At 39.8% G+C, this 16,171-nt stretch overlaps 1 protein-coding gene across 1 annotated transcript in view; it reads right to left on the reverse strand.

The window, feature by feature from the left end:
• Cntn5 (contactin 5) overlaps positions 1 to 16,171 on the reverse strand; it is a 1,192,645-nt gene that overhangs the window by 270,305 nt on the left and 906,169 nt on the right. Inside the window, exons 11-13 of the mRNA XM_055615494.1 lie at positions 11,670 to 11,806; positions 9,614 to 9,743; positions 7,203 to 7,353 (exon numbers count right to left, since the gene is read on the reverse strand). Of these exons, the coding sequence (XP_055471469.1) occupies positions 7,203 to 7,353; positions 9,614 to 9,743; positions 11,670 to 11,806 (418 nt within the window). The remainder of the gene's footprint in view (positions 1 to 7,202; positions 7,354 to 9,613; positions 9,744 to 11,669; positions 11,807 to 16,171) is intronic.

A 16,171-nucleotide genomic window follows, 5' to 3' on the forward strand; every position in this document is an offset into this window, starting at 1 on the left:
GGATGATCCTTATTACTGCGCATGCTTATTTAATAATATGTGTACGCTTACTTAATAAAAACAATATACAAACATATAGATTGCAGTTTGACCATAATATGAAGCCATTTGTAGTCTTTCTTTTTGCTAGAAATACATGAGTTATAATTGATGGAAACCATAGATTTTACTAGTCTTTATCTCACTAATAACTTATACTATTATCTATTAAACATTTAAATTCCCAGGATTTATGTCATTTCTTTACTATGGTTATAATTTCATAATATTCAAAGCTTTTAAGGATAAGAGCGGATGGAGCAAACTAGCATCCCTGTTGCCTTCAGGAGTGGTTTCCCTAAAATGTGTAGTTAAGACAGCTTCTACAATCTGAATTCAGTGATGTCATAGACTAAGAGTCATGGAGCTATTCTGCTGCTTTAATGTGATTTCAGACTTTTAGGCTTGAGCAATTTGTTGATAATTTTTTTTTGTCTTTCGCCTATCCAATTTTAATGTGGGGTAGACTAAGCTAGTCTCAAACTCTTGCCCTTCCTGCCTTAGACTCCAATTGCTCTAATTACAGGTCTCCTGATTATTACTCAGTTTAACCCATTTCTGCTTGAGGGGATGAGATACCTAGAAGTCAAGAATGTATTTATCATCATCATTCTCAAAGCGACCAAGACTCATTGTTGCTTTTGGTGTTGTTGTGAGCATTTTGAGGGGTGGCTGAAGAAGGTTAATTCTTGTGAAGTTCAGTCTTCCCTGATTCCGAGTCTACCCATAAGCTTGCAATAATAAGTGTAAGATGTCTTCTCCTTTTCTCCTGATCTCAGGGAAGCCACAGAAGAGCCAGTTCTGGGTGATAGGTGCTGCACATAGCCAGCAGCTCATGAGTGGTCAGTCAGCACCCTCGTGGGATCAGATAACACACTCATTCTCTTTGTGATAAATAAAACCATTTGATTATTTCATTTCCTCTATAAGCATGGGTTATACGTTAAAAGGGGGCTAAATGACATACTCTTGATAAATGAATGTTCATTTATCCTTATTGTACCATTTCTAGATGCAAAAAAGAGAGAGAAGATGCCCAGGGTCTGTATTGTTTTATGCTCTTAATATATAAAAGACACTGTCATTGAGAACACAACACAACAGCGTGTTCATTAACAAACCCAGCATGGAGGTGGAAACAAGGGGTGAAAACAGGGCCCTAATTATGCTCATGAATTCCTCTTTCTTCCCCACAAACAGCAAGAAGACCCTGCTTCCCCCGCAGTAGCAGTGTCCTGTAGGGCTTTTATGAAGAATATATTTTCCCATTTGTCTGTGAGTCAGTATGCGAGCTTGATCATTGTTGCCCAATAAACACGACATGAATTCCCAGAAGAAGCCAACTAATAGGCATTTCAAGTGCAATTTTCTATGCGTGTTAAATGAGGAAGTTGAAATGTTGGCCATTAAGAAGTGCCTTTGGAGAGCAGAGGGACTGCACAAAGAGCTGTGGACGAGTCTTCCCTTTGAGTTCAGTCCCATAAAAGAACACTTATCCTATGATATTACCCCTCTATACTATAACCTATTTTTTAAATTTTTTGCTTCAAGGTTTCTTAAGTACTCATCTATGTTATACTTTATGATCTCTGAAACCACTAACTTTCTTTGCCTAGAAATAAAGAGCCATCCTTGAATTAATTTAAAATTTTAATAATTGTAAGTAAGTTTTAAAGACCTATGATATTTCTATGATGGTCAATAGGAGCCGAGACAGATGCCAATGAACAGGACACAAACTAAGTCTCTACTCAGAACCGTGTATTCTTCTCTCAGCCAAAGCTGCACACAGAAAGTAGGAAAGTTTAACGTGCAATAATGAAGATTTAATGTGTATGCGCTGCTGGAGTGTTTCTGGATGATTATATTTTAACAAAAGTTAATGGCCAAGTAATGGGAATAACGAGCTGGAGTGGAAATCCAATAGGAGCTTGATGAGCAGAACAGGCTTGTGATAGTGTGTCGGGAGGAGAGGGTCCCCGTGCAGGGTCCATGCTGGGGACTCATCAAGTGCACTCATTCCAACAGAAAAATGGACAGGTGTGACACCGAAACCGAAGTAAGTGTGTGCTGACGGGCCTCAGCGATCATGTGCTAGAACCTGGAGCTATCTGAAATGTGTGCGTATGTGTGTGTGTGAGAGAGGGGGGGGAGAAAGCTAGAGAGAGAGAGAGAAGGCAGGAGGGAAATCTTTTAAAAATTATCATGGTTAAAACTGTGTGGATGTGGGGGGAATGGGAGGGTCGATAGCATTGACCTGCGTGTGTACATAGGTGTGTAAATATGCATACACACATACACTGTGTGGGGGCAGAGTTTGATGATATATTTTGTCCTTCAACATCTTCCACGTTTTAACATATTTTTATACTTAATTATATGCCCAGTGTTTGTGTGTGGGAATATGTTTGCAAGAGCATGAGTAGAGGTCAGAGGAAGACTTGCAGGCGTTCATTCTCTCCTTGCACCATGTGGGCTGTTGGGATGGGACTCGGACCTCCAGGCTAGGTGGCACGTGATTTTTACTTGTTGAGACATCTCAGAGGCCCTCCACCTTTCTGAGACAGGGTTCTTGACTGAATCTGGAGCTCACAAACTGGCTTGACTCTCTGGCCAATGAGATCTAGAAATCTGCTTGACTATGCCCACAAACTCTCCCAGCACTGAGTTTACAGGTGTGCACCAGAGCCAAGCTTCGGTGATTGGGGAACCAGGCTGAGTCTTCATGTTTGGCCAGAAAACACCTTACAAACTGAGCCATTTCCATAACCCCTTTCTTTCCTCTTGTAACTCCCCACAGACAGTCAGCTTTACGCAAGCTATAGAACTGACAAAGTGAGTGTTCGCTGTCTGGTACAGAGACCTTACCAAAGTCCTAAAGGAGGACTAGATAAAGAAGAGCAAGAAGAAATGCAGGAACGGGTTGCAGGAAGCTGGGATGAAGACCAAATATGTCAAAAAGCTGACCAAACATTCTGAGTGAGGTATCCAAAAAGCAGAAAGACACACGTGGTATATACTCATTTATAAGTGGATATTGGACATATAATATAGGATAAACATACTAAAATCTGTTCACCTAAAGAAGCTAAGCGAGAAGGAAGACCCTGGGTAAGATGATCAATTCTCATTCAGAAAGGCAAACAGGATGGACATCGGAGGAGGGAGAAAACAGGGAACAGAACAGGAGCCTACCACAGAGTGCCTCTGAAAGATTCTACCCAGCAGGGTATTGAAGCAGATGCTGAGATTCATAGCCAAACTTTGGGCAGAGTGCAAGGAATCTTATGAAAAAAGGGGTAGATAGAAAGACCTGGAGAGAGGACAGGAGCTCCACAAACAGAGCAACAGAACCAAAAATCTGCACACAGAGATCTTTTTTGAGACTGGTACTCCAACCAAGGACCATGCGTGGACATAACCTAGAACTCCTGCACAGATGTAGCCCATGGCAACTCAGTATCCAAGTGGGTTTCCTAGTAAGGGGAACAGGGACTGTCTCTGACATGAACTCAATGGCTGGCTCTTTGATCGCCTCCTCCTGAGGGGGGAACAGCCTTACCAGCCACAGAGGAAGACAATGCACTAGTCCTGATGAAACCTGATAGACATGGGTCAGATGGAAAGAGAGGAGGACCTCCCCTATCAGTGGACTTGGGGAAGGGCATAGGAGGAGATGAGGGAGGGAGGGTGGGATTGGAGGGGGGATGAGGGAGGAAGCTACAGGTGCAATACAAAGTGAAAAAAAAACTGTAATTAATAAAAAATAAATAACTTTTTAAAAAGCTGATCAAAAGGAATTATCACAGAATAACTTAAATACCTTTTGTATAGGTCAGTGGGTAAAGACATGGGCTGTCAAATAAGATGATCTGAGTACAACCCTCAGGACTCATGTGGTTGAATGAGAAAACTGACTCCTACAAGTTGTCCTTTGGTTTACACACACACACACACACACACACACACACACAAACACACACACACACAAACATAACAAAGCCTTTAAATGTGTTTTTCTCATAAATACTGGAAAAGGAGGAAAAGAATGTAGTTCTAACTATCATAAGAGAAACTGTGGTTACCATCTGAAAAATCCAAAATTTCAATGGTGGTGCCATCATCACCTCTACCTGCTTCTGCTTTCCTCCCTTTCTTCTCCTCTTCCTTTTTTTCTCCTTCTATTTTCCTCTCTTTCTCTACCAAAATCCTCACATTTTAATAAGAATTACATAATAACCTGCCATATACCAGTCAAATTATTTTCTAGATAGCTTTTCATTCATTTCTCATAAGTCAACAGTTACTCTTTATTTTCAAGAATTACCTGTTTTTATTTTATGTGTATGAGTATTTGCCTGCCTGTGTGTGTAAGTGTACCACATATGTGCCTGGTACCAGAAGCAGCCAGAAGAGGGTACTAAATCCCATGATCTAGAGTTACAGACAGTTATGAGTCACCGTTCTATGCGGATGCTGGAAAACAAACCTGGAGCTTCTGCAAAAGCAGCCAGTGCTCTTAGCTGTTGTCTAGGTCCCAGTTTTATAAGTTCAAAGGAGAAGTAGGTCTATTATAAAACCCCACAAACTGAAGCATGAACAATGAAACTGGGCTCTTTTCTCACACACTGTAGTATCCTGTTACCTAGAGCAGGAAAGTGATTGTCAAATTGTGAGTGCCCCTAGCCTAAAAGCAGCCATCATTGTTATAAATGATGCCGAGATAAATGACACTGAGAACTGAGCAGCAGTTCTCACTGACCAACTGCTATGCTACATAAATGAGCCTGAGGACACAGACAGCAACTATAAAGACGGCTAAGACTTATAATCCATCTCCCTTGTACATTTTAGCACCAAATGAATGAAGCATTCACAGAAGCTGCGACAACTCAGTGTGTTGGTTCACTGTCCATTAATGATAATGGTATTTTGCTACTATGCCTACTTTGTTTTTGTTCTGGGGATTAGGCATGTGGCCTCACTTGCATTATGTGCACTGTGCATCACTGAATCGTATTCCCAGCCATATTCCTTTTCAATCTTATTTTAGTTTGATTAGGGTCTCGCTACGCTGTCCAGTTTGACCTTGAATTCACCATCCACCCCAAAGGGACCTTTAGTTTGTGATCCTTCTGCCTCACTTTCATAAGTAGCTGGGACACAGGAACTACCTGGCCCAGCTATATCTATCAGTCTCACAGGAGGAGAGGTTACTATTTCTCTGTAAGCAAAGCCAGTTTGTAGATTTAAATATGTAGACTGGGAAAGACAGAATGTGGTCAAATCTTGCTTTGCCTTGAATAAGTTAACCACAAATATTTCACTTTTCAGTCTCCTTCCTGAACAGCATTACAATAAGAAGAATTGAAGTTTGGAACTAAATGGGGAACCCGAGCTTGAGGTCAGCGTCCAACTTATGATCTGAGTACTTAGGCATGTATGGTAAGTGGGGCAGACACAGCTGGAAAATCCATAAGCTGTGACTTTCAATTTCTAGAAAATACTGTTCATTTTGTTTATATTATTGTCACAGTCAACTCCTAATTCTGTTACTCCAGTTAATATCGCCATTCTGGTAAAAACAGATGCCACCTAATTTTAAACTCACAGTGTGTTATTTCTGAACAGTGATGAGCATTCATGTGCTGAGCTGCAGCAAATAAGAGGAGGTCCACATGCTGCCTGGAAACATAAAACAAAATAATGCATTTCCAACGGAATGGCTTGTATCTTTTGACAGTGTCTCCAAAGTTGTAGTACATTCAGAACACATGCTATCCTAGCAATGCAAGCTTTTAGTTTTTACGATAGAGCAAACCAAGATTCTCTCATTTTAATAACAGTTAGACACTAGGTTTCTCTGGTCCACGGAGTGCTCATAATGAGCCATTATTTAATTGATTCAGCCCAAAGAAAATGCTGATGTATCAGTTTGTTATTTAGTCCTACACAAGACAGAAGAATTCTCTTTCAAATCAGGACGGTCACGTGACTGCCCACACTCATGCGATCATCCTATCCAAGCAAGAATGTCCTGTCTGCCCAGCCTGAACCCAGTCAACAAGTCTTGCCTGAGACCGGTAGAAGCAGTATGTCTTTGGCTTGCTGAGACATCACTTTGTAAAGAGATTTCTCAGAAATTTCAAAGCATTCCAAAGTTGCTTATACGATTATGCAAGAAGACACCAGTGCTGACTTGAATTCCTTGGGTATAGCGCTACTTACCTTGGAACCACACAGAACTTGTCAAACTTCTTATTGTACAGATGAGAAAAACACAAAGTTCTTATGCAATAATATACACTGTTATGTTTCCATAATAGAAATGTTATGTCACATCTTAACATTATCCATAATGACCAGCAAAGCTTGGAACTTGCAGTTCAGCACAAATAGAAGATAGAGTACAGCAGAATGGATAATTCTCATCATTTGACTCATTTATTTTTCCTGCTATGATATTCTTTTCTTTGTTTCCGGATTTTCAGAGACAAATGTCTATATGCTGACTATTCTTCTACGCATTTCACATGCACCTGTTACCATCAAAGTAATCCTAGTCTATTTTCATTGACATGATTTAAAACAGAAAAGCAAGCATTGGAACAAATATCACGTGGCACAAATTTGATCATAAAATGGCTCTGAAGAAGACTCGAATATGTTCACATTATTTAAATACCCAACATCAAACAAACACAGACCATAACATGATCACAGACAATATGTGGGCCACCATAGTGCAACACCAAAATGAAAAGCAAAAACAACTAGTTCCATTTAAAATGTAGTGACATTCTTACTGGGTGACAAAGAAGTGTTACATTCTTAAAGTGAGATAGAGCTTGTTAGGATCACATATAAAATTATGTTAATTATTTTATGAAACATCTCATAACCTTTGCAAACCTTATATCCTTACTGTGTGTCATTTGCAACTTCTAAGACATGTGATTTGATCACAGCAAAGGGAAAATCTGTGAGCTGGAGGGGACTAGCAAAAGAAGGCATCAGAAATCTAAGTGTCTTTTAGGAGAGTGAGAATGAAGCATGAGGATCCCTCTGCATAACAGGACTTTGGAGAAGGCCATCACTTCATCTGCTTCTAGAAGAAGTCAATTTTGATGTTAAGAGATTGAAATGCAGAATAAAGCTCTCACCTTTTGCTGCCTCGCACTGCCTTGTCTCCCTTCTTCCAGGAGATGGTTGGTTTGGGAGAGCCTTGGGGTTTGCACTCTATGAGGACTTCCTGGTCTTTGGTAACAACTATGGTTTTCTTCACTTGATTTAGTTCAAAGGAGGGTGGTGAGGCTGTGGCAAAGACAAGTGAATTCCATTAGAACCGGAGCTGAGGATTATAGGTAGTTCACTCGCGTGGTCATCTCTCTTATCTGGCACACATTCTTAAAATCTCACAAAAATGATATAACATTAACACAAACGTATCAATTAATAAAAATTTTAGTGATTATCTGTCCACTATAAGTTAATGATTTCAAGTAATATGGAGTCTAGGATTAATAATAGTTTGATAAATGACATGCTTTTTTTATGATTACCAAGGTCAACTATGAAGGACGGCAAGTAACTTGGACATTGGTTAGGAGGTCAGCAAAAAAAGGCAATTTTGGCTGTCTGTGCAGAGATGGATTTAAATTCTAGGGGAGACAACTTGTCTCTTTTATTTCTCAGCTTATTTAATTCAGCCCTCCTCACTTTACTTTAGAATTATACAGACGTGATTGCAGTTTTCAAAGAATGTTTTTTAAATATAACTTACAAATTTTAACTCAAATTTTCATTTCACTCGTCTCAATTACTCATCTAAGTGTGACCATTCATTAAGATTTAGCACATCTATGTTAAGATTCTTTTGACTGTGGAATATACAAGTCCACAGTATCTGGGTGAGCGATTGTTTATATAAGCTGAACCGTTGTGCAACTCTCAGCAGCAATTTATGCTCACGTTAAAGCCATACAATGCATGACATGCCAGCATAAACAATTGAGGCCTGTCAGGATATTGAAGGCAAGTGAAGGAAGTTATGGGAAGATTACAGGTAGCATTTTTGGTTGCCCCCTGGGGATTTGCTTCATAACTGATACTTTTGATAGTATGTCTGCTGGATAAAAGGGCTTGAGAATGTTTCTGGGAAAACTCTGACGTAAGGCATAGCTGAATCAGCCTTTCAATTGTGAGATGCAGGAACACATGTTGACAAGAAAATACATTAATATTTGATTGGTTAAGATGATGGACTTGGTGATGGAATCCTGTATCTATTAGCTATGACTTCTTGGTGATGCAGAGCAATTACAGTTGTAAACATTCACAGCTGAGTAACTATCTATGCTGTACGACATTTCGTTTATATGTAAATGGTGCCTTTCCTGGTCCCAGAGACCATCCATCTTTCTATAAATTTTATGCTTACAGAGGTTAGCAAGACAGTAGAAAGCACCTGTAACGCTCTTCCACACACTGGGGAGACGGAGTGTTAAGATCACTTAAGTCTCTCTTTGTACTGCAGTCATCCCAGAAGAAAGCTTAGGAAGCCATCTGCGTGTGACACAGTGCAGGTGTCCCTAGTATCCTCAGGGTTCCCCTGGGAAGTCTGGGTGACTTCTGAGTCACTACTGAGTTCACTACTGCCTAAGTTCACTACTTCCGCAGTATTCAGTAATGGACTTAGGCTCCTGTCCAGGGTCTGATCCTAGCAAAGATGATGTTTTCTATGCTTCTCTGGGTTCCCGAAATGCTTTTCTTTCCAATGTAGATGCCTATGAGAAGGGGGCTGTTTACCCTGGTGTTGCTTTTTTGAAGTGTCAGTTACACAAAGATCATTAGCAACTACTTGAGGAAAATCCTAGCATCTTTATGGGAAAAGGACAAGCTGAACAAATACTAGGATCCTTGTGGTAGCCAGTTTTGTCAACTTGATCAGCCTGGAGTCCTCAGGGAGGAAAATTTTGGTGAGGAACTTTGGCCTGTGTTTGTGTGGGAGATTGTCATGATCATTAACTGATGTGTGAGGACAGAGCTCACTCTGGGTGGTGCCATCCCTAGGCTGGTGCTCCTGCAGTATATAAGAAAGCTAACTAAGTATGAACCCTTTTGAGCCAGTAGGAAGCATCCCTCCATAGTTTCTGCTTCAGGGTCTTGCTTGACTTCCTTCCCTGATGGACTGTGACCTGGAAGTGTAAAACGAATAACTACTTCCCTCCTTTAAGTTGCTGTGGTTAGGGTGTTTTAACCCAGCAAAAGAAAGGAAACAACAGTCTCTTACATACCCTCAGGGCTTTTTCTTGTGAAAGTTAACATATACTCTTACGTGATTTTGTTCCATGCCATAGAAAACACATATTGTATCAGCCATTTAAGATGACGTCTAAACTCACACACATAAACATGATGGGAGAAACTGAGAAGGAATATCAATGATTCAGTATTTCTTTTCAAGCTATAAAATGGGTTTTAGATTCACATCGTAAAACTCCACTATAGTGTGAATGAGGGAGGAGAAGAAAGCCAAACTATTTTCCTGTTTATTTGCTGAGACCTTGCATACCTAGAATCTTCAGCTCGGCGCTTGCATAAATAGCTCCATATTTATTCTCAGCCAAACACTGATACATCCCAGCATCTGACTGATTCACACTACGGATCGCCAATACTCCATTAATTGTGTCCACTCTGCTCTGTAATGCAATAAAAAGAAATGAGATCTAGAAAGTAAGCAGCTCAAGCCAATAGTCCACATAAAATATCAGAGATCACCCGAAGGAGGTCTCCAGTTAATGCACTTAGATTAACATTATTCTGTAAGTTAATTATTTACTATATATTATGCCTTTTAGAAATTATGATTTCTTGCTCAGTATTTCTGTTTCTTGACTGAGACAGCTTTTTTTTGGTAGACTAATTGAATACAAGTGAAGGATCAACAGAGAATGGGTTGATAGGCATTTCTTTTATAAAGCAGAAGTAGAAACTAGTCCCAGTCTGGAAAGGACAAATAGTGTGGAATGCAATGGAGGTAAACAGCAGCTCAGGTGCTAGCAATGGTCCCTGTGCTCATCTAACCAGAGGTTTGATTGTTCTTTTAGTTCTCAACAAACTAACAGAGAGCAACAGCAGTAGCAACACCAGCTTTCCAGGTTATATGCACAGTTTCCAGTTAGGAAATACAAATTTTATTATCATGTGAAAGTCTTTTATAAAAGACAAATCAAACAAATATAAAGTGAGAAAAGAACACATCACAAAAAACGAGTACATCTGCCAAACAAATTTTGCTGTTGAAATGTTAAAGATAGTGGTATCTTAGACTTAGCATCAAGTACGTCCTTAGGTTTTAACATCTTCATGAGCAGGGGTTCAGTTATTAACATAGATGTCAAGTAATTTGACATGATTTTCAGAATAAATCCATCCACTCAGCAAAGATAACATCTGGCAGAAGGATTTGTGTGACCTGGATGTTGTGAATAAAATCTGTGACCATCACTGCTTCTGCCTAGAGGGGATGCCTAGGAAAGTTAGAGAGGCAGGGTTTGTGAACTGGAACCTAAGTTTGCTTTCATGGCTTTGTATTTGAGTCTGGATTTTGGCATAACTGCACTTTCGTTAGGTTTAACTGGTTTCAGAACAAGAAAATATAAGAATTTGGTGAGCCTGTGGTAAAGGCATGATTTTAAAATGGAAGAACCTGAGGCTCTGGGAGATAAATGGTATCTGACTCAACATGATAAGGTTCTACCTGGCTGGGCAGAACTTTACACTCAGTTACGGTTGTCTACATAATATCTTATTTAGTTACAATAAGTGAACTATTCCTCCTCTGATCACTTTCCTGTGAAGGCCACAACCAAGGAAGAAAGCTATTAAAATTAACTTTCTTATTATGCAATTAAAAAGCAATCAATGTAAATCTGTCATACAGCAAATGGTTTTAAATGTATGTGATAGGCTTACTGAAAAGACATTTGTTAAGTTTGCACATCACAGAAAGATCCTCACCAGGACACAAGGCATCACAGTTTTATTTTAGTTTTCTTTCATATAGGAACATAAACCCAAGTGATTCTGTACTCCAGATAAGTTTCCTCATGTGCCCAGTGGGGATCATTAGCTAAATGATATCTAAAGGTCAGCTAGAAATGGCAGCAAGTCTGTGATGATCAATGATAGAGGACCATTTTGTGCTACATGCTATGTGTCCTGGCTGGCTTTGTGTTAACATGACACAAGCTTGAGTCATCGGAGAGGAGGGAACCTCATCTGAGAAAACGCCTCCATGAGATGGGGTTGTAGGCAAGCCTGTTAGGCCCAGGCCATTGTGGGTAGTGACAACCCGGGGCCCGTGCTGCTCCTGGCTGAACAAGCCAAGTGGAACACACCTCTGTGGCCTCTGCACCAGCTCTTGCCACCAAAGTCCTGCCCTGCTTGGGTTCCTGCCCTCACTGCTTTTGATGATGAATTGTTATATAGAAATGTGAGTGAAATAAGCCATTTCTTCCCCAAGTTACCTTTGCTCATGATGTTTTATTGTAGCAATAATAACCCTTGCTAAGACATCATGGTACTTACACGACTAGGCAGTAGTTATGAGTTCCCCACAGTACCTGCGGCAGGAGGGGTGCTCCATTCTTCAGCCAGCGGTATGTGGGCCTGGGCTTTCCAGTAGCTTTGCATTCCCACTGCAGAGGACTCCCACTGTCCAGCTGTGTATCATTCAGTTTCTGTACCCAGTGTGGGTATGCTGTGAGCATTTAAACAAGAAAGAAATGTGGATTCAGTACTTCAACATTTACCACATTTAACCTTCATGGGGAGAAATTCACTGTATTTCTATAGGTTTAGTTCTTTATTTTTTTCTGCTTTTATTTTTTTAAAATTTTTATATTTTTTATATTAGTTACAGTTTATTTACTTTGTATCCCAGCTGTATCCTGCTCCTTCATTCCCTCCCAATCCCATTGTTCCTCCCTCATCTCCCCCCTGCCTCTCTCTAACTCCACTGATAGGGGAGGTCCTCCTCCCCTTCCATCTGACCCTAGCTTATCAGGTATCTTCAGGACTGGCTGTAATGAATGTCCTCCTTTGTGGCCTAGTAAGGCTGCTGCTCCTTCAGAGGGGGTAGGTCAAAGAGCCAGTCATTGAGTTCATGTCAGAGACAGGGGCCTGTTCCCCTTACTAGGGTACCACTTGGATACTGAGCTGCCATTGGCTGCATCCGAGCAGCGGTTCTAGGTTTTATCCATGCGTGGCCCTTGGTTGGAGAAACAGTGCCAGAAAAGACCCTTGTGCCCAGATATATTTGGTCCTTGTGAAGCTCCTGTCCTCTCCATGTCATACTAACTCTCCCTTCTTTCATATGATTCTCTGCACTCTGCCCAAGGTTTGGTTATGAGTCTCAGCATCCGTTTTGATACACTGCTAGGTAGAGTCTTTCAGAGGTCCTTTGTGGTAGGCTCCTGTCCTATTACTTGTTTTCTCCTACTTCCAATATCCATCCCATTTGTCTTTCTAAGTGAGGATTGATCAACCTACCCCGGGTCTTCTTTCTTGTTTATCTCCTTTAGGTGTACAGATTTTAGTATGTTTATCCTATATTATAGGTCTAGTACCCACTTATAAGTGAGTATATACCATGTATGTCTTTCTGCTTCTGCGATACCTCACTCAGGATGATCTTTTATAAATCCCACCATGTGCCTGCAAATTTCATGATTTCCTTGCTTTTATTTGCTGACTGGTATTCCATTGTGTAAATGTACCACAATTTCTGTATCCATTCCTGCATTGATGGACATCTGGGTTGTTTCCAGGTTCTGGCTATTACGAATAAAGCTGCTACAAACATGGTTGAACAAATGTCCTTGTTGTGTACTTAAGCATCTTTTGGATATATGCCTAGGAGTGGTATAGCTGAATCTTGAGGAAGCACTATTCCTAATTGTCTGAGAAAGCACCAGATTGATTTCTAAGGTGGTTGTAGAAGTTTACATTCCCACCAGCAACTTATAGTGTTTATGTAAGAACAGGAGAGCACATATTTATACAGGTGAGAACATCACCCTGCACAGCAGGATACATCCCTGTTACACAGGGGAGCATGCCATTGTTATTACTCAGAGCCATTATTATCACTCGCGGGACACATCATTATTATACAGGGAAGTTTGTCATTATTACACTGGGGAGCATGTCTTTATTACACAGGGGAAAGAACATGTTATCATTACACAGAGAGCATGTCATTACACAGGGAAGCTTGTCATTATTACACAGCATTTAACTATTACACAGGGAAGCATGCCATTATTACATGGGTGAGTATGTTATTATTACAACGGGGACACATCATCATTACGCAGGGAAATGTCATTATTATAAGAGGAGCATATCATTATTACACAGGAGAGCATGTCATTGTTACACAGGGAAGCATGCCATTATTGCACAGGGAAGCTTGCCCTATTACACAGGGAAGCATGTCAACATTACACAGGGAAGCATGTCCACATTACAGAGGGAAACATGCCATTACTACACAGGGAAACATGTCATTATTACATGGGGAGCATGTCATTATTGCACAGGGAAGCATGCCATATTACACAGGGAAGCATGTCAACATTACAGAGGGAAACATGCCATTACTACACAGGGAAACATGTCGTTATTACATGGGGAGTATGTCATTATTACATGGGGAGCATGACATTATTACACAGAGGATCATGTTATTATTACAGGAGACCATATTGTCATTACACAGGAAATCATGTCATTATTACACAGGAGGGCACATTATTTTCTTCTTTCTTTCCTTCCTGTCTTTTCTTTTTTTCTTTTTCCTTCTTTCTTTCTCTTTTTTTTTTCTTCTTCCTCTTCTTCTTTGTCTTTGTTTTTCTAGACTAAGTCTCTTTGTATAGTCTTGGCTGTCCTAAAACTAGCTCTGTAAACCAGGCAGCCTCTGCATACTTCTGAAGTGTCCATCACTGAAGCCTGGCTAAGGGGCACAATATTATTAAACAGGAGAGCAGATCATTGTTATACAGGGTGAAAGCCATTGCATATTATTCCGAACAAGAAATGGTGCTATAGTGTGGACAGTTTGAATAGTTTGCTTACTGAAAGTATTTCTAAAAATGTGAATTATAACTTACACACATAGACATGCACACACTTTACACAAGTAGTTTCTTTCTTTCCAGAGCATGTAGTTGGGAGTCAGTCACCTGAAAGAATAACTCTTGTGAGCAACAGCACATAATAGGTCCTGTTAATAGTTTCCCTGGTGTGTGGGTACATGTGTGGTTGTATACATATGAAGGGCTTTTTTTTTTAAATTCTGAGTTTGAATTTTACTTAGCATAAATTGTTTTTAGAATTTATTCAAAATCCTTCAATATAATTAATGAAAGTAGTTTTAAAATGATAACACAAAGAATTCTTTATCAATAAACATTGTGGGACTGACATAGAATGTAAAAATAAAAGTTAAAATGTCTTTTCTCCACTGGCCTGCTTGTAAATAAAAACTTTCAAAGAAAATAATTCTGTGTCCATATATTTGTTTAAAACATTCAAAGCAGATGCATTTCCTTTTCTAGTTGCCGGTGGGAGCTGAGCAGTGAGCTCTGTATTAGAGGACAGCGACCCTGTGCCTGTGTGTGAGCGGCTGTGCCTTCAAGATGCTGCTTGCAGCTAGTAGATACAAGTTGCTTGGCAACGGATTCAAAATAATGTCTTTTTATTAGGTGCCATACAAATACATATATATGTATGTATAAACATAAACATATAAACACAAAGGAAATGAGGGTCATGGAATCCATTGAAAATGAAGATAAGCTCCATATTTCAAAAGTAAATCTAAGTCAACACCTAAACACCAAAGTCTTTACACTTAAGGGTTTCCATCTGTGGCAGAGTATGGTGTGGAAGTAGTTATGTCCAATGCAAGGTCAGCTCAGCTCTCAGGGAACTTTGCTGTTGTTCTTTGCTTGAGCATTACAACGTATTTCATAAACTGCTAGCTGTGAATTGATTACGTGCATCTAGCAATAAAAAAACGCAGCGAATTGAAACTGATTTTATCTATCTATCTATCTATCTATCTATCTATCTATCTATCTATCTATCTATCTATCTATCTATCTATGTATCTATCTTAGAAACACACACTAGACTGTAGCCTGAAAGTGTTTTAGTCTAGAGTAGAGTAAAAGTCGAGGTACGATAACATCAGGACAGTTTTCTTTGGCGGCACATCCAGTTGACTAATGAAAGGGGTGGCTTTAATTCCTTAATAGTAACACAGGGTCAGCAAACGCCACAACTTGGTCTGCGTGGTGGGGAATTGTTCACTTATTGAGACAATGAAAATCTGGGCCAGTGAGATGGTGTACAGGGAGACCCTTGCTTCTACACCTGACCACCCAAGTTCAGCCCTCGTGGCCCACATGGTAGAGATAAAGAGCTGACTTCTGTGAATTGTCCTCTGATATACACATGCTTTATACGACACACACACACAAACACATGCACACATGCATGCACGCACACACAAAAACACACTGAATATGCATATACACATATACACTGAGATATACACACAACACAAACATGCACACACAAAAGACATGCACACTTACACACACTACACATACACACATGCACGCATGCATGTGCACACAAACACACAGGGGCATATACACACAGCACAAACACACACAAACATGCACACATATACATACTACACACACACAAAATGCACACACATTTATACACTACAAACATTCACAGTCACACATACACACAAACATACACCACACACAAACACATAAACATACACCACACATAAACACATAAGCATACACCACACACAAACACATAAACACACACACGATATATATATATATATATACAAATATGTATATATATATATATATATATATATATATATATATATATATATCCATGTGTACACACACAGCTTAAATGGAAAACAATTTCCAGGTTTGGCTGCATTTACAATAAACTTTGTAACTTTATCTGGCTCTTGTTGGTCCATGTCTTTTAGAGCTTGGAAAACTGAGAAGACATATGGTCTTTG

The sequence above is a fragment of the Psammomys obesus genome, unplaced genomic scaffold (genome assembly GCF_907164565.1).
Source record: "Psammomys obesus unplaced genomic scaffold, mPsaObe1.curated_primary_1811, whole genome shotgun sequence".
NCBI lineage: Eukaryota > Metazoa > Chordata > Mammalia > Rodentia > Muridae > Psammomys > Psammomys obesus.